Source organism: Schistocerca cancellata, chromosome 11 (genome assembly GCF_023864275.1).
Source record: "Schistocerca cancellata isolate TAMUIC-IGC-003103 chromosome 11, iqSchCanc2.1, whole genome shotgun sequence".
Lineage (NCBI taxonomy): Eukaryota > Metazoa > Arthropoda > Insecta > Orthoptera > Acrididae > Schistocerca > Schistocerca cancellata.
Window position 1 is genome coordinate 17,426,230 of NC_064636.1, and position 25,511 is coordinate 17,451,740.

The 25,511-nt window shown below is 40.1% G+C and overlaps 1 protein-coding gene across 1 annotated transcript in view; it reads right to left on the reverse strand.

Moving 5' to 3' along the window:
* The window catches only part of LOC126108831 (uncharacterized), a 218,989-nt gene that overhangs the window by 99,577 nt on the left and 93,901 nt on the right, over positions 1 to 25,511 (reverse strand). The window contains exons 11-13 of the mRNA XM_049914195.1: positions 11,930 to 11,989; positions 7,552 to 7,638; positions 6,820 to 6,857 (exon numbers count right to left, since the gene is read on the reverse strand). Coding sequence (XP_049770152.1) covers positions 6,820 to 6,857; positions 7,552 to 7,638; positions 11,930 to 11,989 — 185 coding nt within the window. The remainder of the gene's footprint in view (positions 1 to 6,819; positions 6,858 to 7,551; positions 7,639 to 11,929; positions 11,990 to 25,511) is intronic.

A 25,511-nucleotide genomic window follows, 5' to 3' on the forward strand; every position in this document is an offset into this window, starting at 1 on the left:
CCGGCACATTTCAGTCATCGTGTGCGTCGGTTCCTGGACCGACGGTTCCCAGAAACATGGATTGGCAGAGGTGGTCCTGTACCTCGATGTCCAGATATGTCCCGTATGGACTGTTTTGTGTGGGGAGAGATGCACAACCTTGTTTACACAACTCCTGTTGCATCAGAAGACGATCTGGTTGCCCGGATAGTAGCATCAACAGCAGGAACAATTCTACATCTACATCCATACTCCACAAGCCACCTGACGGTGTGTGGCGGAGGGATACTCCTGGGGTTTGTGCCCGTGTCAGACAGAACATGACCCCATGGTTTAACCTTTGTTTACATGTCAATGGAGGCATATTTGAAAATCTACTGTAATTGAAATTGGGTTGTGTTAATGTGTTGTCTCTTGGTCATAAAAAAATGGAAAAGTGTTTGTTGGTTTAATTAATTTGCCGCCAGAGAAATCTTCCTCTACCAGTTTAAATACTCCTCATAGGGAAAAATGACATTAGGGAAATATGTTTGTTTTGATGTCCCCTACAACTTCCCAGAGTTTGTCGGTTTACATACTTTTCACCCTGTAGATGACCATTTGGTAGCAATCTGGGGATAGGTCCCTTTTTCCACTGTCCAGGAGAGGCACAGCCATATCACTCCTGGCACCACTGGGTGAGGAATCGCCGGATACGAATTCAGGTCGAGGCGTGTAGTAGCCGAGTGGAACATTTTTTGCTACAGTACTGCATCATCCTCAATTGTCCACACGTGGCACCTGCCTTTACGACCCGTTTGTACGATTTTGAGGTACTCCTGGGCAGCGAGAACCCCAGATCTCACCCTGAAGGAACGTGTGCGACTCCGTCGGACATCCACTCCATTTTCGTGCCCTCATCCACGATTACGTGGACCGATTACAATAGTTCTTAACAAACTTGCCTCAGGAGAGAACGTGACAGTTTTATGACACCAACCACAAACAAATCAGTGCAAGCAAGCTGTGAGGTCCCCCCCCCCCCCCCCCCCCCGCCCCCCTGAATTTTTCACATTTTGAATGTTCTCTTCGCATATGTCCCCCTACTCCTTGTCCACGAATCTTTGAGAATATCTGATCCACTGATTCCTGTTCTTATTGTTATTTAAATATTAGATGGTTCTTTTAATTAATCAATTATCCTCTGTTCTTTTCAGAACCCCAAAGAATCTTACCTGCCTTCTCCAAGTTGAGTCTGACAGTTTGGGAATTTTTATAGACTTTTTTGTTGATTCTGTTATTTACAGTTACCATTTTCATCTATCAAGGTTCCAAGTATTTAATTAATCTCCTCTTTTTTTCTTTCTCCTACTTTAGGTGTGGCAATGCACTGTGCTGCACAGAGTGTTTGCAGTTTTGTAGCTGTTTCATAGTATCTAATTTTCACAATAATTAATACTGATTTTTGTTATGTATGTCCTTGAAGAGTTAATAGGCCATATTTATCTTCTGGTATCTGGTGTTGTTTGCTCTTTTGGTCAATTCTTTGGCTTCATTTCTTTCTCCACAAAATTTAAATTTTTGAACTTTGTTAATTTCCACCAGAATCAATGTTCAAGAATTTGGGGTACCTGCAATACTTGTCACTTATTCTGTTTTGGACGTCAAGATTTTAGGTCTGCTTTCTCTGATACATTTATATGGTGACAGCTGATTCTATATCTTTGCCTAATATTCCATGATCCTCCACAGAGAGCCTCTTCGTCCGGCACCTCATATGGGGGCAGGTGGAACGAACAGACTGACAAATGATGCCACTCGTGCACTTTTACGGCAACCGCTTGTAGGCTGGTTGCACGGGAGAAAAGTGTCCATCTTCATATTCTTGCGGCGCAATGACTGCCTCGTAACATTTGGGGCATGCAGCTGCACAAGTTTCACTTCTTCTTCTTCTAATATTTTTAGCTGTATGTCATCCAGCCATCTTCAGAGTGAGCAGAGATGTCTGACACTCCGGTACTTGCTCCGTCCTTTCAAACCCACAGACCACACTACTGCGCGTGCAGCTACAGATACACGAGCCGCCGGAGACACTGATTGGCAGCAGAGAGGTATAACACAGGCATTAAATTAGATCTATAGCTGCACAGTCAATCCACACGGTGACTGTGATGTATCATCGTGTGCTGCACCGTCACGACATCTTTGTGAGTTTATCATGGAAGGTGCGAGATTCTGTGATTTGTCCCGGCTGAAGCTGCTATCTCTATTAATTCAATTCGTCGCCAACCAAATTTCAATTGCTTCTTTCACTACTCAGCCCCAGAAAGATGAAGTAGACGCTAAAACTTCAACGCCAGAAGCCTGTCACCAAAAATAAGACGGATCCTCAGAAAACACAAAGTGAAAGTGGTTTTTCATCCTCCATCAAAAAACAACAGAACTCCTGGGTTCTGTTAAAGATGATTTGGTGCATTGAAAGCTCGGGGCTTACAAGATTCCCTGTGAGTGTGGCTGTTCGTGCATCAGACGAGACGACATGCACAGTCCGTGAGAGATGCACAGAGAACTATAGGTACACCCGGTTCTTATAATGTAATAAATCGGCCGTGACAAAGCACTGTATTGACACTGGCACTCTAAGGTGTATGATGACATCGAAATTTTAGCCTCAACTTCACCTTTCTGGGACTCAGTTGTGAAAGAAGCAATTGAAGTTCAGCTGGTGATCAATTTAATAGATAGAGATAGTGGCTTCAGCTTGGACAAATCGCGGAATCCGGCACTTTCTGTGATAAACTCACACAGATGTCACGACAGTGCAGCTCACAGTGATACGTCGATATCACTGTGTGGATCGACTGCGAAGCCATAGATCTAGTTCCGTGTAAATGTTATACCTCTTTGCCACCGATCAATGTCTCTGACAGCTCGTGTATCTGTGGCCGCATGCGCAGTAGTGTTGTCTGTGAGTTTAGAAGGACAGAGTAAGTGCTGCAGCTTAGGTCACCTCAGCTCACTCTGGATGATATGCAGCTGAAATATTAGAAGAAGAAGTGAAATTTATGTGGCTCCACACCCAAAATTTTATGGAGTGAGAAAAGTGTTGTTTATGACAACAGCCACACCTCCTTTAACTCTTCCTCCACTAAAGTCGTTCTTTTTTGTGGAGCTCAGGTGAATCAGACAACTTAGAATGTATATCTGGAAGGCAGGTTAACACTGACCTACCCAGAGCTAAAAGTTCACCACATGTCCTGAACCTATTCACATTCCACAGAAGTACAAAAATCATCTTAATGTTGAAATTTTCCTCTGTCTACACTCCTATTGCTTGTCCACAGTGGGAAGACTGAAGGGAAGGGTAGTTACTTGATGGACTTGCGAGCCAGCCCCCCCCCCCCCCCCCCCAAGGCAAATGAACCATCAGACACAACCGAGGTCACACAATCTGATGGAATTGGACCCAAATGTTTTGGCCTGTTGGTTTTCATACCTAGTTTAGATTTTGGGGGATAGCAGCACTGATGTTTTAACAGAAACAAAAGAAAATTAGAAAAATGCTTATAGGCACAAAACATCAACCAAAATTAAATTAAATGCTGTCTGAAAATTACATCAAGCAATTACGTTAGAAGCTCAAACAAAGTGTAAATGGTTATGAGAACACACGAGACACTTAACAACAAATTTCCTGTGCAAATAGAGAGCATCACAAAAGATAAAGGAATTAGTCATCTCAAGGTCATTGTAGTAAGATTGAACATGATGACATCCACCAAAATTAAGTACAAACTACATATTGCTAAAGTAAAAAATAACCTTAACTCTACACTACTCTGCCCGAACAGGCCATGAAGACCCAACTCTGCTGACCGGCCGCCGTGTCATCCTCACCCCACAGGTGTCACTGGATGCGGATACGGAGGGGCACGTGGTCAGCACACCACTCTCCCGGCCGTACGTCAGTGTACGAGACCGGAGCCGCTACTTCTCGATCGAGTAGCTTCTCAGTTTGTGTCACAAGGGCTGAATGTACACTACTTACCACCCGGACGGTCACCCGTCCGAGTGCTAGCCCGGCCGGACTGTGCTTAACTTCAGTGATCTGACGGGAACCGGTGTTTCCACTGTGGCAAGGCTGTCGGCATATTGCTTAAGGCAGCAGATAAAAATTCACTCGACACCTTCCTAAGAGAGCCTCGATTCCTTCCACACTAACAATGCATGTGTCAACCTCGTGTGACTTAAATTCAAAAAAATAGTGTCGACAGTAACTGAGAAGTAAATTAACAAGAGACAGAACACACCCCGTGCAGTACACAAACCACTTTAGGGCACTGTTGCAGAAGCAACAAAATGAACCATGCCAGCTTTAAAAGAACCCAAAATCTCCAAGACTGGTGACAGCTTCCACGTGCTTTAAACCTAGCAAGAACTTCAATGTGAGATGCTTTTACAGTTTCCACAATAAAACCTTTCTTGAATTTTGGCACAGGAAATTCTAATAGATTCTGGTCATTTGCGAAGTACACCAGTCGCAAAACATAATCGATACCTTCACTGCGCAATAGCAATGCAAATTTTATCAAAGACAGCACAACTAAAGTGGAGTTACTAAACACAGTTTTCTGAAATTCCAGAATGAGATTTTCACTCTGCAGCGGAGTGTGCGCTGATATGAAACTTCCTGGCAGATTAAAACTGTGTGCCCGACCGAGACTCGAACTCAGGACCTTTGCCTTTCGCGGGTAAGTGCTCTACCATCTGAGCTACCGAAGCACGACTCACGCCCGGTACTCACAGCTTTACTTCTGCCAGTATCTCGTCTCCTACCTTCCAAACTTTGCAGAAGCTCTCCTCTTTCTGAAATTCCTTCAGGAATCCTGTAAATATTTCAAAATTTGAAGCAAGAACAGCTGCCAACAAGTGTAATTTGACAGTACACACTTTCACCAACTTAAATCACTTTGTAAATGCTGATATTCTGCTACAATGATGAAGTAGCTCAATTTTTAGCAATCCTATACAAGCATTCTCTAGATTAAAAATCCATGCCGGAAGATGGAAAGTTGCAAAGGTCACACCAAGAAAGGAAATAGAAGTAATCTGCTGAATTATACACACATATCATGGACACTGATTTGTAACTGGGTTTTTATTATATATACTATCTATTGAGACGTAACCAGCACAGAGTAAGAAAATACTGTTCTTGTGAAAAACAACTAGCTCATTATTCACACACAGTAATTAGAGCTATAAAACTCTCAAGGTGATTCTGAATTTCTAGATTTCCAAAAGACTTTTAAAACTTTTCCTCTCAGTGCTGCTTCTAATCCAATTGTGTGCTTATGGAGAACAATTTCAGTTGTGCAAATGGATTCATCATGTTAGAAAGGTCACAGTTCACAGTTACCAAAGGCAATTCATCAAGTTAAACCAAAGTGATAACTGAAGTTCCCATTCTAAATCTAGATAAATGATTGAGAGGACAATCTAAGCAGCCCACTTAGATTCTTTGCATATAATTTTGTCATTTAGCATGTAGTAAAATCGTCAAGAATATCAAAAGAAATTTTAAAAAGGTGCAGACAAAATATCTTCATTGTGTGAAAAGTGGGGACTGGCCCGAACATCAAAAAGTGTGAGACCTTATACATAAGCACTAAAATCCCATTAAATTTTGGTTATATGATAAATGACTACAGTGCAGAGGCTGTCAGTTCAAATAAATATCGAGAAGTTACAATTTCAAACAACTTAAAATTGGAATAATCACACAGAAAATGTTGTTGGGCAGGCGAACCAAAGACTGTATCATTTTCGCTTAAACACTTAGAAGGTGTAACAAATCTACTAAACACACTGTCTACACTATGCCTGTCCATCCTCTTCAGGAGTATTACTGTTCTGTGTAGAACCCTTACTACCAAGAATTGGAGAACATTCAAAAAGTTCAATTAGGAGCAGCCTCTGGTAAGTCTTCGCTGATCCGCAATTCCAAACTCTGCCTCTTTCTCTAAACCTCTCCAGTCCTTTTCCTTCAGCCCTCTTCCTTCCCATTCAACCCATTTGCCTGAAGGAGGAGCCACTGGCTCCATGAACTTGCCTAGTTATAACCTCCTTTTCCGTGCTTATTCTGCCACCACTTGGTGCATAGATCTTCCCCCCCCCCCAATCCAATTACATTATTTTGTCAAATATTGATTGTTTTCATTGTTATAAGCTTTATTTACTGTTTTTTATAATGATGTTCAACAACAAGCATCACATTAGAACACTGATATCTTTTTAACATAGTTTCACAAAAAGAGCAAATCTGATTGCTGTTAGAAACAAACTAAAACAATTAGTTATTTCAGATCTTTTTTAAATAGGCAAAATTTAAGTTGTTTTAATTTCACATTTTGAACAATCTACACACAATGACAGTAAGAGTAATTTATTCATTTTTGCTTCTTGTACGTCCTCTGTTTTCCTGTATTTTATACTTTCCTACATATAACACTTTTTGGAGCAGTCCACTAAGAAGCGTAAAAAGGGAATTTTACTGCATTTATTTTCTATGCATAATGTACAGTTATATGTAATGTGAATATCTAAAGGCAGGAAAATTAACATTCTCCAACCTGTCAACATCAATGTCACTAGAGAAGCAGCATAAGTTTGGATTGGGAAGGAATGGGGAAGAAACTGGTCACGTTCTTTTCATAGGAGCCATCCCAGCAGTTACCTCACAGTGCCACTTCAATTGGTGAGAATTTCTAAGGGATAGTCTGGGTAGATGCAGAAGAAACCATGAAGGACACAACACCGCCAGGTAAAACTAATGTGCCAATAAAACAATGAAGCTTTTACCGTGTCATATCTGAAGTGTGTCCTCTTGTGTCTGCCTCCTGGAACAATTGGAGATGGGTTTCAGTTCACAAATTCAGTGAGACTTTACAGTAGATAAAGGAAACCATACTAGTAGCTGCAGATAACTGATTATTCATCAATATTTCTTACTGGTAATATGTATCAAAAGTAATAATGCATGTACATTGTACAATGTGAAAATTGCGTAAACTACTCACAATGTATTACATCACTTGCACTTCATGTTACCTGATTTTACCTTCTTTTTACACTTTCCCAACATCCTTTACATACTACAACTACTACTACTACTAACAACTATTAATTATTTGACAAGTGGTAAAAACTCCTGTTAAGCACATACATATTTAATTTCATTACCACTTCGTTTGGTGTTTTTCATTCCATCTGCAATATTTCTGACATTCCATAACACCCTACCTACCGACAGGATCATACATGGTACAACTTAGAAGAATCAGATGACAAAATCTCTCAATGTAAAGGCTTGAAGGTGCATGCATGAGGGTAACTGATTCCAATCTGTTCACAACTGCGGAAAACCAAATTTGTCAAATCTGTACCGTGCTCAGGCTGCCCGAGGTACCTAACAAGCTTACCACTTGAAACAATCCAGGAAGGCAGTGTAGCTTACCAAATACTATGCACACAGTAAACATAACCTACCACAACTACAACTCTACAGGAATTCTTACATATGTGGGAACTTACCTCAATCTCAGTTGAATCCACCCCTAAATATACATCTGGATCCTCTTCATTACAGTCACTGAACTCTGGGACACATTCTTCAAAAACCTGGAAACAGGAAAATAATTCATGTTAATTGAAGCTATAAGCACATTTCCCTTCTAGTATTAGGCTCTTATTTTAAAGGAAAGGTAAGAAAAAACACAAAGCCTAATTCGTGCATTATGAAAACTTTTTTAAAAGGAAAATTCTGTATTTTCATTGGTGAGCAACAAGTTCATCTCTGAACCCTTATGCCACTCTCACACGGAATGTGAAGAGTACTGGTGACATGAAACAGGAAATATTTTGTTACCTCGCTACATGAAACTTAATTACATGAATCATTCACAAACATAAGAAACATATTAAGTACTGTCGAATTTTGAAAATGTGCAATCAAATAGGAACAAAAATTATGTAACATCACTTTCTATGTCATAGGCAGAAAGAAACCGATGCAACATTGAAACACAGTTTATTTAAGTTGAAGAGCCACAATTGGTAGTCATCCGGTGAAAACTTAAAAAACTATGGAAATATGTTGTTTTGGAACCACATACAAATTAAAAGAAAAAACATATTCTTTTGGTACAGTTTTAAAAAATAAAGATTTAGAAACAGATGCCTGTGTTTAAAAGTGCCACAATATCATAAAAAGCAAAGGTAAAGGAGAGGAACATAAACATCCACTTGTGTTTTACACAACAAATGTCTGTTTGATTGTCTGTTGGTCACTCAGAAACGAAAACCATTTGAGATTAACCTGGAAAATGTAGAGGAAAACAAGTTACAAATAAAAATTTGATGTGTTTTCTGCTTTTAGTTGGCACAGAATATTTCATAGCATTCTGCTTTCAAAACCTGTTGATCTTTATTCAGTACCCACATCGACATAAAAATTTAACTTTTCACAAATATTCAAAACTTTGTTCATTGGTTAAAAACACCTTGTCAAATGATATTTGTTCGGCAGGAAACTGAATACTTTTGTAGCTCTCCCTTTAACATGTTGCGAAATACTGAACCTGTTGATGTATCCAAACACTTTCTTGAACATTTCCTCAATGCATCTTTAAGAATTATTAATGAAGCAAACACAGCTACTGTATTTCATGAGTGACCATCTTTGGAATCACAATCTGTATGATTTTGATTGAATCAACTGTGGGTTGTTGGTGAAACATTGTAAATTAACTAAACAAACACTGTTTTTTGCCTTGTTTCGCAGTTTTATTATTAATGTTACTGCACAACCCAGGTTTCCTGTTATAATCCCATTTTCAAGCAAATACTGATTTCCAAAGATGATAATGCACAGATAAACATGATGACAAAGCAAAGATAATCATCTCAATTTCCTAAGGTATCAGTCCATAGCTTAATGTAAAATTACAAACAGAATTACACAATTCAACAACTACACTAACATGACAGCACTAAAGTTACACATCAGCCAAGAACTTTTTAAATGCAATGCACTGGGGCCGAAAGTTTTGCTTTATCCTGGGGTTGTGATCTCATCTAAAAGAGGTGAATAACTGAATTGGGTTTGCTTGTATACTAATAGGTGTGGGGCTGCACACATCTGTCTTCTAATGTATAAAATTTCTAATTGGTTGAGTGAGTTTAGCCCCCTTTACCTATGTGTGTAAGACTTGTACATCTATTATGTGTTTGTGGTTATCGTTCAGGTAATGTTCCGCAAAGGCCGAAGCAGACTTCTTCTATCTCCTGCTTCTGTGATGTACTTTAAGCCTGGTGCAGATTGAGCTGCCCGTCTGTCCAATGGAACAAGACTGACACTCAGGGCATGAGATTTTATAAACCCCACCTTTTGTGATTGCTGGTTGTTTGTCTTTAGCATTGAACAAACAACTACATATTGTCTGAGGGGCACAGAAAAACACAGAGAAACCCTTTGCCTTCAAAATGTTACTTACCCTATTTGATGTTATCCCTATAAAAGTTGATCTACACCATTTCTTTACGAGTTGGTCTGTGTTTTTCACTGGGGTCAGTACGGACCTGGCTTGCTTCCTCATGTTTTTACTTAAAATTTTATCAGTCATGTTGGTGTTAAATGCATTATTTGTGGCTACTGTTTTTATTGTGCTAAGTTCGTGGTCAAAGAATTCATGGGACACAGAGATAGAAAGGAGATGGTGGATCATGTGGTGCAATGCTGTATGTTTATAGGCTGTACCTTTAGATGAGATCACAACCCCAGAATAGAGGTAAAACTTTCGGCCCCATTCCATTGCATTTAAAAAGTTCTTGAGTGATGTGTAACTTTACTCCTGTCATGTTAGTGTCATTGTTGAACTATGTAATTCTGTATGTAATTTGTTAAAAAAATTGATGTAATTTTACATTAAGCTATGGACTGATACCTTAAAAAGTTGAGATGATTATCTCTGCTTTGTCATCATGTTAACTGTGCATTATCATCTCTGGAAATCAGTAATGTACTTGAAAATGGGCGTATAACGTGAAATCTAGATTGTGCAATAACATTAATAATAAAATTGTGAATCAAGGCAAAAACAGTGTTTATTTAGTTAGCAATTCGTATGGTTAGTGCAACTGACCTAGCTGCCAACTGCCTTTGACGAGTGCTGCAGAAAAAGATAACACAGGAAAACACAACCCTTGTCACTATTTCTGAGCACTGGACCAAAACATGCTGGAAGCCAGAATCACATTTACATCAGTTTCCACGTCTACACCTACATCCACATACGTAGGCTACTCACAAGCCACCATGCGGTGATGACAGAGGGAATCTTGTATCAGCACTTATCATTTCCTTTCATGTACCACCGACAAATGGAGAGATGAAAAAACGTACTTGAATATGAGCCCCAATTTCTCTTATATTGTCTCTGCTGTCCTTAGGTGACATGTACATTGGCACCACCAGAAATATTCTACTGTCCACCACAAATGCTGGTTCTCTAAAACTTTCTAAATAGTGTTTTATGACAAACGTCATCTCGCCCCCAGGGTTTCCAATTTTTGTTCAGTATCTACACAGTTGCATCTACCAGTAAAAAAACGAACAGCATGCTTCTGAACTGCTTTGATTTCTACCTTTAATGTTACCTAGTGGGGATTCCAAACAGACGACCATTTGCCTTCCCTATTATCAACAGTATATGCTCATCCCACTTCATATTGCTCCGCAACATTACACTCATATATTTAATCGACGAGACTGCATCACGAAGCAGACCTACTAATAAAAATTGTATTGCTGTAATGGCATTGAATACTTTAGCCAAATTATGTTACCCTGTCACTACAAACAAAAATGTTCATTAATTTGAAAGGTGACTTATTGGCAGAAAAGATGTAATATCACCAACAATTTCATACACAGTAGTAACTAGATAAATTGTTTCATTTTTATATATAACACCACTGACCATCCACTTTTCTACTGTTTTGTTCTGAGTTTGCAAACTGCTGACATAATATCTGTACTACCGTACACTTCTGGCAATGACAGCAAGCAATCTACTTCTCTGCAGCAACTTTTCACATACCTCCAGAAGGGAAAGGTATTTCTCTGTGCTATTTACTGAACATAAAGACTTACTGAATATACAGAAATAACTGTTTTCTCCCTCCGCACTGTCAAGATTTAATGACTTAGCAACAGGAGGACAACAGAATTGGTAGAAGGGAAGTAACCAATTGCCCTTTTGTGATACACAAATGTTAACATTTTCGAAATGGTATTTTGTTGGAAGTGATATCCAGCAATTTCCTCAGAAAAAGAAATTAAGTGGTTCTGCCACCTTTCATAAACTCACAGTTTACAACGCCTTACCTAAACTGTTAATATTCTTTTCTTCAAAACACCTATAATTCCACCAACTCAAATTCAGAGTAACCACGGCACACTAGCATCCTCATCCAATTGGCACCAGTACTGTGTACAAGGCGGGCAGTGTCACTGGGGTCACAGATTGCTTTATTTAGGTGTCTGTGTGGTTATGTGCAGGGGAGTGTGGGATTACACTAAAACAACACTAACATGAAAGCTAAAAATGGTTCTCTTGATATTACAAGCTTTTCAGGGTCACATACCCATCACTACATGTGACAGACTACCTTCCTGCATTTCTGTTTAATATTGATACCCCATAATATTCATTATTTCAACATGAGTGATCTGATAATTTCCACAATATTACAGTCTATTTATACACTAGAGGAAATAGCACATGTATGTAGAGTATACTGCACCTCTATCCATTCACTCACAGAAATATAGGTAGCTTAGAACTAAATAACTGCTAAGAATATTAATGAGACAAACAAAGAATGAATTTGACATGTAGCAGCTACATACCTCTTTCTTAATGCTCCGTGGGTCACAAATGATAAGTTGATTATCAGCAAGTGGATCAGTCTGTAACAAGACAATGAGAAAAATAAAACAAACAATTTTAATCACTGTGATTCCGCAGTGTGTAATTACCTGTTAATTTTGGGATTACAAAGATTTGCACGTATAACTTGTAAACAAATGTTTCCTGAAGGGAACCTGTACAACTAAACAAAGGGCTTTTTTTTTTAATAACATTGCTAATAATTCTTCTGTATCCCTACAAGACCCTTTTTGTGGCAGACAGCATTCTATCCAGCTCATCCGTAAACTAATCTATGCAATCTTCTCCTCTGGTACCAGTACACCTGTTCACCAGCCACCAACCTGCATCTCCCAGCATCACTCTGCTCTTGAAATCACTCAACCACATCCTTCACTGAGGCTTCAGCTACCTCTCCTCCTGCCCTGACAGGGAGGATATCCTAACAAAAATCCTACTCACATCACCCAAAGTTGTGTTCCACCACCCACCCAACTTACAGAATACCTTTACCCATCGTAGTTCCAATCCTGCTCCCAATCCTTCACACCAATTGTCATTCTCTCGTAGTCGGTCCACGTGCAAGACCGTTCCCCTTACACCCGAAATCACCTGCAGCCACTGTCCAGTCACAGGCTCCGACTACCCAACAAAAGGCAGGGCCACACGTGAAAGCGACCACATTATACACTAATGAGCCAAACATTATGACCACCTGCTTAATAGTTTGTATGTCCGTCCTTTGAATGAAATACATCACTAATTCAGCATATCAGGGATCCGATAGCTTATCGGAAGGTTTGTGCCATTAGATGTCTATGCACAACTCGTGCATTTCGCCTAAATAATGGGCTGCCGATTTGCATAGTGATGACGGTGGCCAATAGCGACCCAGACGCGTTCCACAGCATTTACATCATGTGAATTCGGCTGCCGAGACATCAAAGTGAGTTCACTATAATGCCCCCAAACCACTGTAGCACGGTTCTAGTACCGAGACACGGACAATTACACTGCTAAAAGATGACATCGCCGTCGGGGAAGACACCGAGCGTGAAGGTCGGCTAAATGGATCTGAGCACTATGGGACATCTGAGGTCACCAGTCCCCTGAGCGTGAAGGGATGCAGGTGGTTCGCAAATGTCAGCGTGTATTTGATTACTACCACAGCCCCGTGCAAGCGAAGGAGAATGTCTCCCACAGCACAACACTGCTCCCACCAGCCCGGGTCCACGGCGCACTGAACGTTTCGAGCCACCGTTCACCTCGAGGACAGTGCTCGTGGAGACTACCGATCACCTGGCGTAGGAAACGTGTAGTTCATCCTACGTGCTGACAGGTTTCCATTAATCGACGGTCAAATCTTGACGGTCCACACCCACTGCAATCTTAACTGACAATGTCATCGGGTCAACATCTGAACGTGCTGTGGAGCTCCACATTCGACAATGTACGGTGAACAGTGTACCCAAAAATACGTGTGCATTCACTGGCTCTGTGCTCTATAGGCTGAGGTGCCACAGATCGCCATCTGTCCTACTTTACAGAGCAGACCGGCCTCCGAGCTCCACGTTCCGTAAAAATTCGTGGACGTACGACTGTTTAGCGCCCAGTGGTAGTTTCACTATCCTACTTCTCTCTGTAGATGCTCACGATACTAACACACGAACATTCAACCAGTTTTGTCATTTTAGAGATACCGGTTCACAGGCTCTGCGTAATAATAATCTGCCCTTTGTCAAAGTTGCTTATCTCAGTGGACTTCCCTATTTGCAGCCCATATCTTCACTAGGGTGATCCCCCATTCGTGTCTGCTCCACTTACGTACTTTTGTTACCACATCACTTGCCCACAGCGCCACCGAGCACTATCTGACATCGTGGTCGGCAGTGGTTATAATGTTTTGGGTTATTGGTGTGTGTCAGCTATGTTACAATCACTGTACAGCATTCGATGTTGGCACGACAAGTAATCAACTGGTTACTCGCTCGAATGGCTGCTATACAGTATACAGTACAGTTGCCGAACACGGTGCAAACCACAACACAAATGACTTCCGACAGCTGATTTACTACATGGGCTATTTGGACACTCCTTTCCAGGAGAAATTTCTCTGGACAAGGCAGATGAGAATTGTCTACCCCATATATCATTGCTCTCACAATGTCCCTGGCCTAAACCTCCACTAACCTGTTCCCACTGCCTTACATTACCTTCTCCCTTCTATCTCATGCTCACACCAATCCTTCCCCATCGAGATAATTCACTGCTTTCTCTTACCACTCTTCCCTTCCTCACTTGTGGGTGCTCCCTCCCCCACCACCCGCTCACCCCCTCCGCCTTTTCCCCCTCTTCCTTTCTCACTTTCCTTACTTGTCTCCCTCCTCGTCTCCATCTTCCTTTCCTCCCCTCCATCTTATATATTCTACAATCTGAACTCCTTTCATCTTATTGTGCAGCTGCTGAGTCATCTGTTTTAAGATCTACACCACTCTATCGCTCTACCTCCTACTCGCCACTTGCACCCTTCCCCAACGTGCCACTAACTATCTGGCCAGGCAATTGTTATCAATAATAGACAGTCACTGTCACCATGGCCGTGAGCATGTTTTCTGTTGTCTGTGTATGTGAATGTGAATGTGCATACATCCACTAGAGAAAGAGTGAAAGTTTGTCAACTAGTATAAACAATTTCTATTTTGTGTTTCTAAGTGCCACACATCAGTCAGCTGTAAGAGAGCGATTGCTTTTCCTTCATTTTAGGTAAAGAGAAAGAAAGGATGGCCAGATAAGAGTATTATTTTGTGCTGTCATTTATATCACAATATGACTTACGAAGAATGTTTACTCATTTGAGCGTGATGCTGTTACTATAATAAAACACTTATTAACAACATTCAAGATGTGCAAAACAGTAGACACTGAAAGATTTGTCAGGAATAATTGCAATCCAAGCACCTGTTGACAGAAACACTTTAAGAAGAAAAAAGTATCTAGTTTCAATATTCGCAGTGTATTTCTCCAGGATGGATAGGTTGGGATGGTTTGAAAATGTAGAACATGTCACTCAGAGCCAAGACAGAGAGAGGCAAATCTGTACCGAGTATGACAGAAGACAAAGATGAAGGAAAAGGTTTAAATGAGTAGGATGTCACAGACAGAACACTGATAAGCACTGTGCCAGTGTTAAGAGCTGATTGATGGATAAAGTGGGAAGCAAAGACGAATTAAAGACAGAAATGTGAAGTAGTAAAAACAGTTTAATTAAAAACTGTGACAAGAACAGAAAAGGAGAGTGGGAGAAACCGAAAGCAGATATAGGGGAAGGATGAAGACTTAAAATAAATAAAAAATAAAAAAGAGGACAGGGGAAATAGTGCAATTCCTTCCATAAAAAAGGGTACAGGGGAAATAGTGCAATTCCTTGCATAAAAAAGGGGAAATGTTTCATATTATTCTAGGGCATTGCAAGAGTGTCTGGAGTACTTACAAGATAAATTCATAAACAGGCTGCAAGAATTGTAATGGGTTGATAAAGCCCTTATAAAAGTGGAACAGAAATGCCCACGGGAATGAAATGGGAATCCTCAGAAGAAAATTACACAGTTCTTCAGAAAATCAAGGTTTTGGTTCCGCCGGGAAAAAAGCTTTTTGGTTTCAGGCATAAACAATTTTGCAATGTATCAATGACTTCTCAAATGGTTTCAAATCTTCTTCCCCTGAGTGCTTCCTTCCATGGATCAAACATAGAAACTGCTTTGAGCCAGGTCTGGACAGTATGGCAGGTGTTCAAGCAATTCAGATCCCAACTGCTTTATTGTTTCGGTTGTCTGTTTGGCAAAATGTGGTCCAGCGTTATCTTGCTGCAGGATTACACCTTTTCACAGTTTTCCGTGAAATTCGGATATGATTGCAGGTTTCAGTTTAGTTCATAACACATCACAATAGTTCTCACTGTTCACAGTTTTGCCTTTTGCAGTGAAATGAATGGCTACCACACCTTCTGTGTCCGAGAATGGTATTAACATAATCTTATCAGCTGATGGTTGATATTCAAATTTCTTGACTTCTGGTGATAATGGCTGCTTCCAATTCATGCTCGCAGTCTTATATTCCAGTTCGTGATGATGCTTCCCAGTTTTGTCTACAGTAATGATTTGTTGTAAAAGTCCGTCTCCCTCGCAATGATAATGCACCAAATGTTTCCGAGGGATGTCCATCCTTTGCATGTCTTATGCTGTGCTGGCAATTCTTTTGGTACCCACCTTACACACACTTTACAAAAATATAGCTTGTATAAGATGGAGCACGCGGAACCGTGACTAATATGTAAAGTATTAGCCATTTTGTACACTATGATTCATCTGTTTTCCATCACCATGCGGTTAACAACTTCCAAATTGTCCTCAGTTGTTGACGTTGATGGTCTGCCCGATTTATCCTCACCACATAGAGGAGTTCTTCCCTGTTTGAAGCGCTCTATCCACTTGTAGATCTTGCTTCACAATAAACAGCTCTCACCAAACTGTGCCCGCATTCAATGAATAATTTCCACAGGTTTAACACCTTCCGCAAACAAAAAGCGAATTACTGCCCTCATTTCCTCCTTCGTGCAGTTCGACAATGGAGCTGCTGTGTTTCACGGTCTGCTACAATACAACAACTAACATGGGAGTAACAGTGGCATGTTGCATAGATTTGTTGCTGATGACAGTACTTCATTCCTGGATACTCGCCAAATGGTGAGAAATTGCGGAAGTCCCTTTGCTTTTTGACTTCATCTTATAATTCCATTTGATGAGTGTCTCTATCCATTAAGTTTGGTACAAATGTGATATTACCTCTGATAAAAAGGCCTCAATTCATAGTAGTCTTTTCCTGTTTATAAGGCAACTTAGTTCCTTTTGTTTTCTGCTAAATCTTTGTTGATTAAAAATTTTAGCACAACAAGTAATAGTAACAGTTCAATCAGGTTAAGCCCATCAGCTGAAGCAAGAGCTTCAGCCCTTTACATTAAATATGTGAATTATTGTTACTTTTGCTGATTCCTATGACAGGACTAAGAAAATTCACAGTGTCACATTGAGTTGCATTTGGTGACCATTACATTACATGCTGACAAACAAAATCCTAGGAAACGACACCAACAGAGGCCTGGTGCTGAAAAATGTGAGAACAACTGGACCGCAAGTTTGGCAAGTCAGGATTGCAAAATACTAGCACAAATCCAGCAAAATGGAACAACTGGTAAAAACTAATAAGGGAAGAATCAGTTTCGGTTCTGCATAAATGTAAAACACGAGAGGCAATGCTGACAATGACTTATCTTGCCAGGTAGAGTGAAAGAAGGTAAACTCACATATTAAACTTACGTAGGTTCAGAAAAACTTTTGACAATGTTTTAAACATTGAAGGGTCCAGGTTGGAATACCAACAACATTACGAAAAGGACAGATTGCTACTCACCGTAAAGATGATATGATGAATTGCAGACAGGCATGATGAAAAGGCTATTACACATGAACTTTCAGCCAAAGCCTTCTTCGGAAAGGAAAACCCATACCCGTTAATATACGTGAGCACACCTCACAAACACAAGACTGCTGGGCTTTATTTAGCTATCACCATGCACTGAAATCAGATATCTTACCCAAGATACTTCCCACCTCTGCTAAAGTTCAGTCGCCCACCCAACCTCCACAACATCTAGTCCATCCTTAGGCCACTGCTAATCCCAACCCCTTGCCACAGGAATCATATCTCTGTGGAAGATCCAGGTGCAAGACCTGCCCAATCCATCCACCCAGCACTTCCTACTCCAGCCCAGTCCTGTTACAGGTTTACCTTAATTCACCAGGGACCGGGCCACCTGAGAAAGCAGCCACATCATTTAACAGCTCTGCTGCAATCATTGCACAGCACTTTACACTGATATGACTCAATCTGCTGTTCACCAGGACAAACGGCCACCACCAAACTGTTGCCAAGAGCAAGGTGGACCACTCTGTGTGGCTGAACGTAACATGCTCGAATTCCTTGGCTGCTTCACAATCGGGACCATCTGGATTCTCTCCTCCACCAGAGCTTTTCTGAACTTTGCACATGGGAGTTATCCTTACAACATATTCACTGCTCCCGATACCCCAGCCTCAATCTGTGACGGTCTAGTAACCCCACATCCTCCAACTAAGATTCTGCCTTCTCTGTCCTATCACTCCCTCCCCCAAATTCACGTCCCCTCACCATCCACGTGCACTGTGTTACGGTGTAAAGTCAAGCTCCGGCACACCAGTCGGGAATGATAGAGAAGAGATGGCTCTGTGAAGACATCAGCCTATCGCATGCCGATCGACCCCTCTCCAGGATGACAACGCGACAGCAGCGGCCGCTATGTGAAGAGGACGTAAGCGCCGAAACCGACTGGTGACGCCCCAGTTGAATAGTAACTTCAAGATTAGTGACTTGGATAGAAGCGTCAATGCTCGTTACTTCACTTGTACACTCTATGCTGTTGTTATACTGAAGAGATTGCTTATGTTGTATGTTGCCTTTGCTTGTGACACATCTGAGTAGTTGTCAAAATTTAAGTATTGTCATTTACTTTTTTGTAATACAACTCATTAATATGATTTGTTTGGATTGTTTGCCTAGCAAACCAAATACGTACGATTCCTAGACTCCACATATTTGATAACGAGTATAGAGACATAATATGCTGCTCACTGCCGAAGTACCCACTGGTCTTCTCCCTTCTCTGCTCCCTCCACCACAACCTCCCAACAATGCATCTGGCAGTCTTGTCCCGTCACCATGTTGTCCCGGCATGCTCCGTCAGACAGCACATACTGGCATCTGGATGTGCAGGAATTTTTAAATCAACAGGTTACCAAGTGATTGATCGGTCGCACAGGACCAAATGATTCAACCTTACATTACTGGCCTCCAAGGTCACCTGACCCGTCTGTATTTAATTATTTCTTGTGGGGGTTTATAAAAGACTCAGTTTATGTGCCTCCATTACCAACAACAATGAATGAACTAAGACATTGCATAACAGCAGCTGTGGAAGCTGTAACTCGAGACATGCTCCCTGCAGTGTGGTAAAAATTTGAATACCGCACTGACACACCGTGCACATGAAGGGGAGCATATTGAACACCTATAAAAAGGTGTGGAAAAAATCTTTTTGAGTTTACCGGTCATCAAAAAACAAAACCCGTTGTATATGTACACGAGTTTTAGAAATATAGACAAGTCAAATCGGATGATTCTTTTTGATATATCCTTTGTAAAGCTGCCAACTTCATACAAAAGAACCACACAGCATATTAGTATGGCAATTAATTCCTGACACTGGGAGTGACAAAGCATTAGAACATACACAAACAAATAAGATGCAGAAAGAAAATCAAGAAACATTTATCCAGGTACTCAGTTGGTAGGAGAGACATTAAACGAAAGAAAAAATTAATTTAACGCTATTTAAGTGGTATTGAGTGTGTGTTAGTATTACTATATGTTGTGACAAACAGCTGACTCGCCCCACTGTACACCTGGAGAATGTGTTACACGGACAACAAAGGGATACAAAAGTAACGTGAAACAACAGTGCAGATTAAAATGCTACAGATGCGGACAGTACCAACTGCCCACCTGCCTATATTCAGCAGTCAAAGTAATTCACATGTAGAACAGCAATTCATGTTCTAGCACCTAGTTACGTCGAATCGGTGTACAGTTTTGAACCTTAGTTTTTATATAAGGTTTCGCTAATTTTCTTTATATTCATTTTTTACTGTAGCAGTAGCAAAAATTTCTTTGAAAGTAAATGGATATGACAATGCAATTATATACTTATTACGTAAATAATGTGAATCTGCAAATATACAGACCATCACATTATTCTCATGGCATATGTTGATAGAAAGTACAATCACCTCAAATTATCACCATCATTCTAGGAGTGTCTAATATGAGCAAATAAGAAATTTCCTGACACATTAAAACTGCGTTCTGGACCGAAACTCCATCTCTGAAACTTTGCCTTTCGCGGGTAAGCGCTCTAGCAACTGAGCCACCTAAGCACGACTTACGACCCAGCCTCACAGCGTAACTTCTGCCAGTGCCTCATCTCCTATCTTAGAAACTTCACATTCTGGGAATAGCCCCCAGGTTGGGGCTAAGCCATATCTCCGTGATATTATTGCTTCCAGAAGTGCTACACTTTCAAGTTCTGCAGGAGAGGAGAGGAGGTTTTGGCAGAAGTAATGCTGTAACGGCGGCTCACAAGTCGTGCTTTGGCAGCTCAGTCGGTAGAGCACTTGCCCGTGAAGGGTCCCGAGTTCAGTCCGCCACACAGTTTTAATCTGCCAGGAAGTGGAAATTAAATTCTACAGCCAAATAAATTTTCATTGACCTTGTTAGCTACCCTACAATATAACAGATCATTTTCATATTTTTGTATTACTTTAATTGAACATTATAGAGAATCTCCCTTTGGTGAATAAAAAATCCTCGATTGCCTTGCACATGGCAATATACATGTCGGGAACAATCTGAGATCAGCATCTACTGAACAACAAAGCAGGTACTTCAAATAGGTATAACAATCTCCATTTCATGGGAATCGAAACATTAAGTACTCAACTTCCTTCATTTGATATTTCTTGTACACAGTTTATGTCTCGGTTTGAGAAAACACCACAGTATGGGTAAGCATTTGGAACGAGGCCGAGAAGACTATGCCAGGAGATGTTTGAACTTTACTCTTTGCATAAGAATCACTTCATGTAATTGAATTCCTGTTTTACTTATGCTTCAGTATAATGTACAAACACTCATTCTACTACTAGCAAATTTTCACTTTTTATTTTTTACGGAAATGAAAGTAGCTGTGCGCTTTCAATATTTAGATGCACTGAACATGTGCCTCCCCCTTCCCCAAGGCAGTCAGAGAGAGAGAGAGAGAGAGAGAGAGAGAGAGAGAGAGAGAGAGGGAGAGAGAGGGAGAATCTCGATATAAGTCATAATGTTTGCTCATTGGCAGTATGTAACTGTGAGTTTAAAAAATGCAGAAAGCCTGAAATTAGCAACAAAAATGATGCATTTCATCATTTTGTGATTGCCTAGCAGGTAAATGAGATATATGCAAGAAAAGTTAAATTTTTTACTTTGTGAAAAATTTGTAAATTATTAGGGCTGCATTCAAACTCAGGCTTTCAGATGTTTTTGGTAAATTCCAGATTCTTTCCTAGTTAGCAAGAAATAGTACTGCACCAGCTTTATTTGAAGCTTCACATCTTGATTTTCCATCATCATCAGACTTCTTACAGCCAGTACCTTCACTGTTCTACATGTCATGACATTTCACCCGAAACCTCTTCTTGGCAAATAGTACCCTGTGTCCTGTTTGGCATTTCTATCATGAACCAGCATATTTCAGTCATTATATAGCATTTTACTTCTTGTTGAAAGCCACAGCAAGTAATCCATTAGGCATCAATTTTATAACCGTGAAAGTAACTCTGACTGTCACCTTTTGACCCCTGAACCACTAATTTGAATTTAATGAAGTCTGAACTCTGAGGACTAACATAGGCTAATTAAAAAGTTAAATCAGTAGGCAGAGGAGATAGCAGTGTATTAAGGAAGCAAAAGGTTTGTTGGAATTTGTAAATTTGTGGTAAGATCTTATGGGACCAAACTGCTTAGGTCATCGGTCCCTAAGAATAACACACGACTTAATCTAACTTAATCTAGCTTACGTTATGGACAACACACACACCCAAGCCCAAGGCAGGAATCGAACATCCCACGGAGGAGCCGCGCGGACCACGACAATACCCCTCACAGACCGTGCGGCAAGTTTGTTGGAAATATGCTCTTTTGCAGTATTTAGCACAGGTGATCTCGACAAAAGTGCTTATCCTTTACATTTCACCCATAATCACCATTTTTTATTGTGTCTGCCACAGTGAATCCAAAAGACAAAAAATGGTGATTGTGAGTGAACCACAACAGATAAACATAATTATTCTCGGAGTCACTTTTGTAGATTTTCTGAGATCTATATTTTAGTATGACATCGAATTATGTACCACTTGATTAGGCAGCATGTTGCTGCCAGCACACTCTTTAGTTGATATAACAGATTATCTTTAAATCACCAACTTTCGTCAAACATACATCATGACAATCCTGATTAAACTGGTCTTCCAATAGATACAAAAACTGCATTGAAACCGATGTATCTGTGTTGGAGATGTCATGTCACGAACACAGACAGACACTATCACGTAACGCCTGACTTCGCGCGACGGGGCAGTGGAGGGGCTGCACACATTGCAAGCTGTGCTTCTTCTATATATATTCATCTTAACAATTGTACTGGCACGCGAACAAAGCTGTGGGTGAAAGATAGTTACATATGTAAATAAATAGACACTATTACTGATTGATAGAGAGAGATGCTTAAAGGTGACAGTCTGTTTACATAGCAGTCTACAGCTGTGCTTTGAACAGACCAACAGACCTAATTTTCAGACAGAGTCTGTAGAAGAATATTACTATCTGTCAGAGTTCATATCTTTTCTCCATCATTTGTCAAACGAAATGTCGTTAAGATTACCCTACAACTGCACTACACAAAATCTGACATCTACAAAAACTGCTGTCGCATAAAAAGATGATCTCCCCCTCGTTTTGAAGCTCTAAGGGGAGAACTGCAAATTTGGCAACCAATGGACAAAAATAGCCCAACATCTCCAACAGGGCCTATAAAAGAGCAACAGCATTGCCAAATATTAGAGTTGTGTATCAGTTGCTGCGTTCATTTCCTGTAACAATCAAACACGCAGAGAGGACTTTCTCTATCATATGCCATCTCAAGACATATCTTTGCAGCAAGATGACAACTGACTGGCACAGATGCATGCCCACCAAGATGTTGCATCAATGATGAATGCTGAGGAAGTGCTGGATATCTCCTGTAGGAAACAGAAGAGGAAACTTCGCTGCTTGTTGCATCTCCCAGTCCTTGTGGCCCCCCCACAGATTCAGATCCACAGAATTTTTGCAAAATTTTATCTATATCAGCTGGTGTGTCATTTTCCCTCAGAACTATTAAACTGAGCTTTCTAGCACACCTAGAATAACTCTAGCATCTCCATCTTTCATTTTGACAACTTCCTACTATTCGATCGCTCAACAATTCCTGAGGCAAGCCCTTTTTTTCCACATCTTTCTTCTTAGAAAATAGGACAACATACGATTTCCTAGGAAAAAAGTACTTGTTCTTTAAATTTCAATTTGTACTCAAAACACTTCACTAGACCTGGTATGTCTGGAAACACTTTACGATCTTGAATTAACACACTCTCCAGATCATTCTTATTAGCTCATTAGCTTTTATACCTCCCATAGTCTCAGTTTTATTTTTCATCTCCAATATCACTTTCGTCTTCCTCTATGCTCAGGAACTGTGGCTAACCATATTTGAAGAAAAAAAAATAAATTTACGATCTCAAAATGACGACTTTTCTTTCTTCTTGACTATAGAGGTCACTGCAGTTTAAACAGCGATAATTTATATGAAATCATATTTAAGTAACACACTTTTAAAAAAGACATCTTTTAAAATTTTTGATTTATAAAGCTCAATAAAAAGAGTATCAATGATAGGTGAAAACACAGAATTTCCTGAGATTTTACAAAATTTTCTAAATTCCTTGAGATTTCCTTCATTTTTCCAGATAAAATGTAATACCCTGAGAATGTCAGGTTTTCCAGTAGAATTGCCACCCTGCCAGGTCGTGCATGTACCACTAAAAATTTACAATCTAGCTGCTGTCACATCAATTCAACAGTTTATAACAGTATAACACTTCTTGCTTAACATCTTTCCAGTAGAACCTATAATTCCAATTCCTGAAACATGCACAATTACTATTCCTTCTCTGTTTTTAATTGACTCACAGAATACCTGAGAATCTCTATTTAATTCATTCCTATGCTCTTGTAAACATATAACAGGTACTCCTCCAACATTAGCTAAAATCAAATGATGATGCCATACTTCATTACCACTTACCATTTTGTCCTGTTATGTAACAGCCACGTGCGGTAGCCGTGCAGTCTGAGGCACCTTGTCACGGTTCGCTCTGCTCTCCATGTCGGAGGTTCGAGTCCTCCCTCAAGCGTGCGTGTGTGTGTGTGTGTGTGTGTGTGTGTGTGTGTGTGTGTGTGTGTTATCCTTAGCGTAAGTTAGATTAAGTAATGTGTAAGTCTAGGGACCAATGACCTCAGCAGTTTTGTTCCATAGAAACTTACCACAAGTTTCAAAATTTCTTATGTAACACATCCTCATTAATTTTTTACCTAGAAAAACTATCACACTGATAACAAAACTATTTTCAGGTAAGTAATATGACTCTATTCCCTACTCACACCTTCACTTGCCTCCAACTCTTCCTCATCACTGCTCTGCTCACTGACAACATTTACTTTCTCATAGGAAAAATCAAATATCTCTTCTTTCTCCTTTTCATTGCTAAAACATGCTTCACCAATTGTATAATCACTTCAACTGTTACTTGAGTCATTCCAACAGTCACAGTCACTATTTTCAAAAGTTTGGTTACTCAGTTGTCTTCTATCCTCGCTATTTGGTCATAAATGAAGACAATTAAATTGTTTTGCTTTTCACAGTTCTTTACATTTTTTCCACGGCATTCTGATACCCCTTTTAATAATATTCTTTACAATGTGCAGCTGAAATATTTTCACCCCCTCATCACTTTATACTGTGATTAGACCTACTTTTAGTATTATAGGATTTTCCCCACTGGAAACACACTTCTTTAGCATATGACACGGTTTAGGCTCTCCATTTACACTACTACTTTTATTTACTTGAACATTAGCCCTTGTTGGTTTCTCTCTATTCCCAGATGGCTCTGTTCTATGTCTTGCCCAAATCTGAGCACTAACTGGAGCAACCCTTAGTTTAACAGACTGACCCAACAAGTACTTTTCCCCATGCTCTGTCATTGGAATTCCTCTTGACCCTTTTATTTTTATTTGGACTATTGACCACCCAATTATTCCTTGGATTGCTATTATTCTACACAGGATCTACTCTTACTTTGTTAACTTGATAGTCCCTTCTTGGTTGGTGCCTATGGCCAAAATTCCTTCCTCCATCCTCAAATACTGGTCTTATTCTCTCTGTTATTTCCACATAAATAAAAAATGCATTAATATTACTCCCAAAAGCAGGCAAAAGCAACTCTCTAATTCTCTGTGGAAGTTTATTCTGCAATCCCAATGCTGTAGGTTCATTTCCCAATTTCTCATCCAAATTCTTAACTTTGTTAATGCAATACAAACAACAACCTTTGACAGTACCCCTTCTTGAATCATACCTGTCACCTCCACAAATTCACTTGAGTCATTCGCTGTACATCTCCATACCAATACTCACTGAAAAATGATGTTTTTAACTCTTCCCATGAATTACATGATTCTGCAACTTCAGCACCCCACCCGTAAGAATCTTCCTTCAAG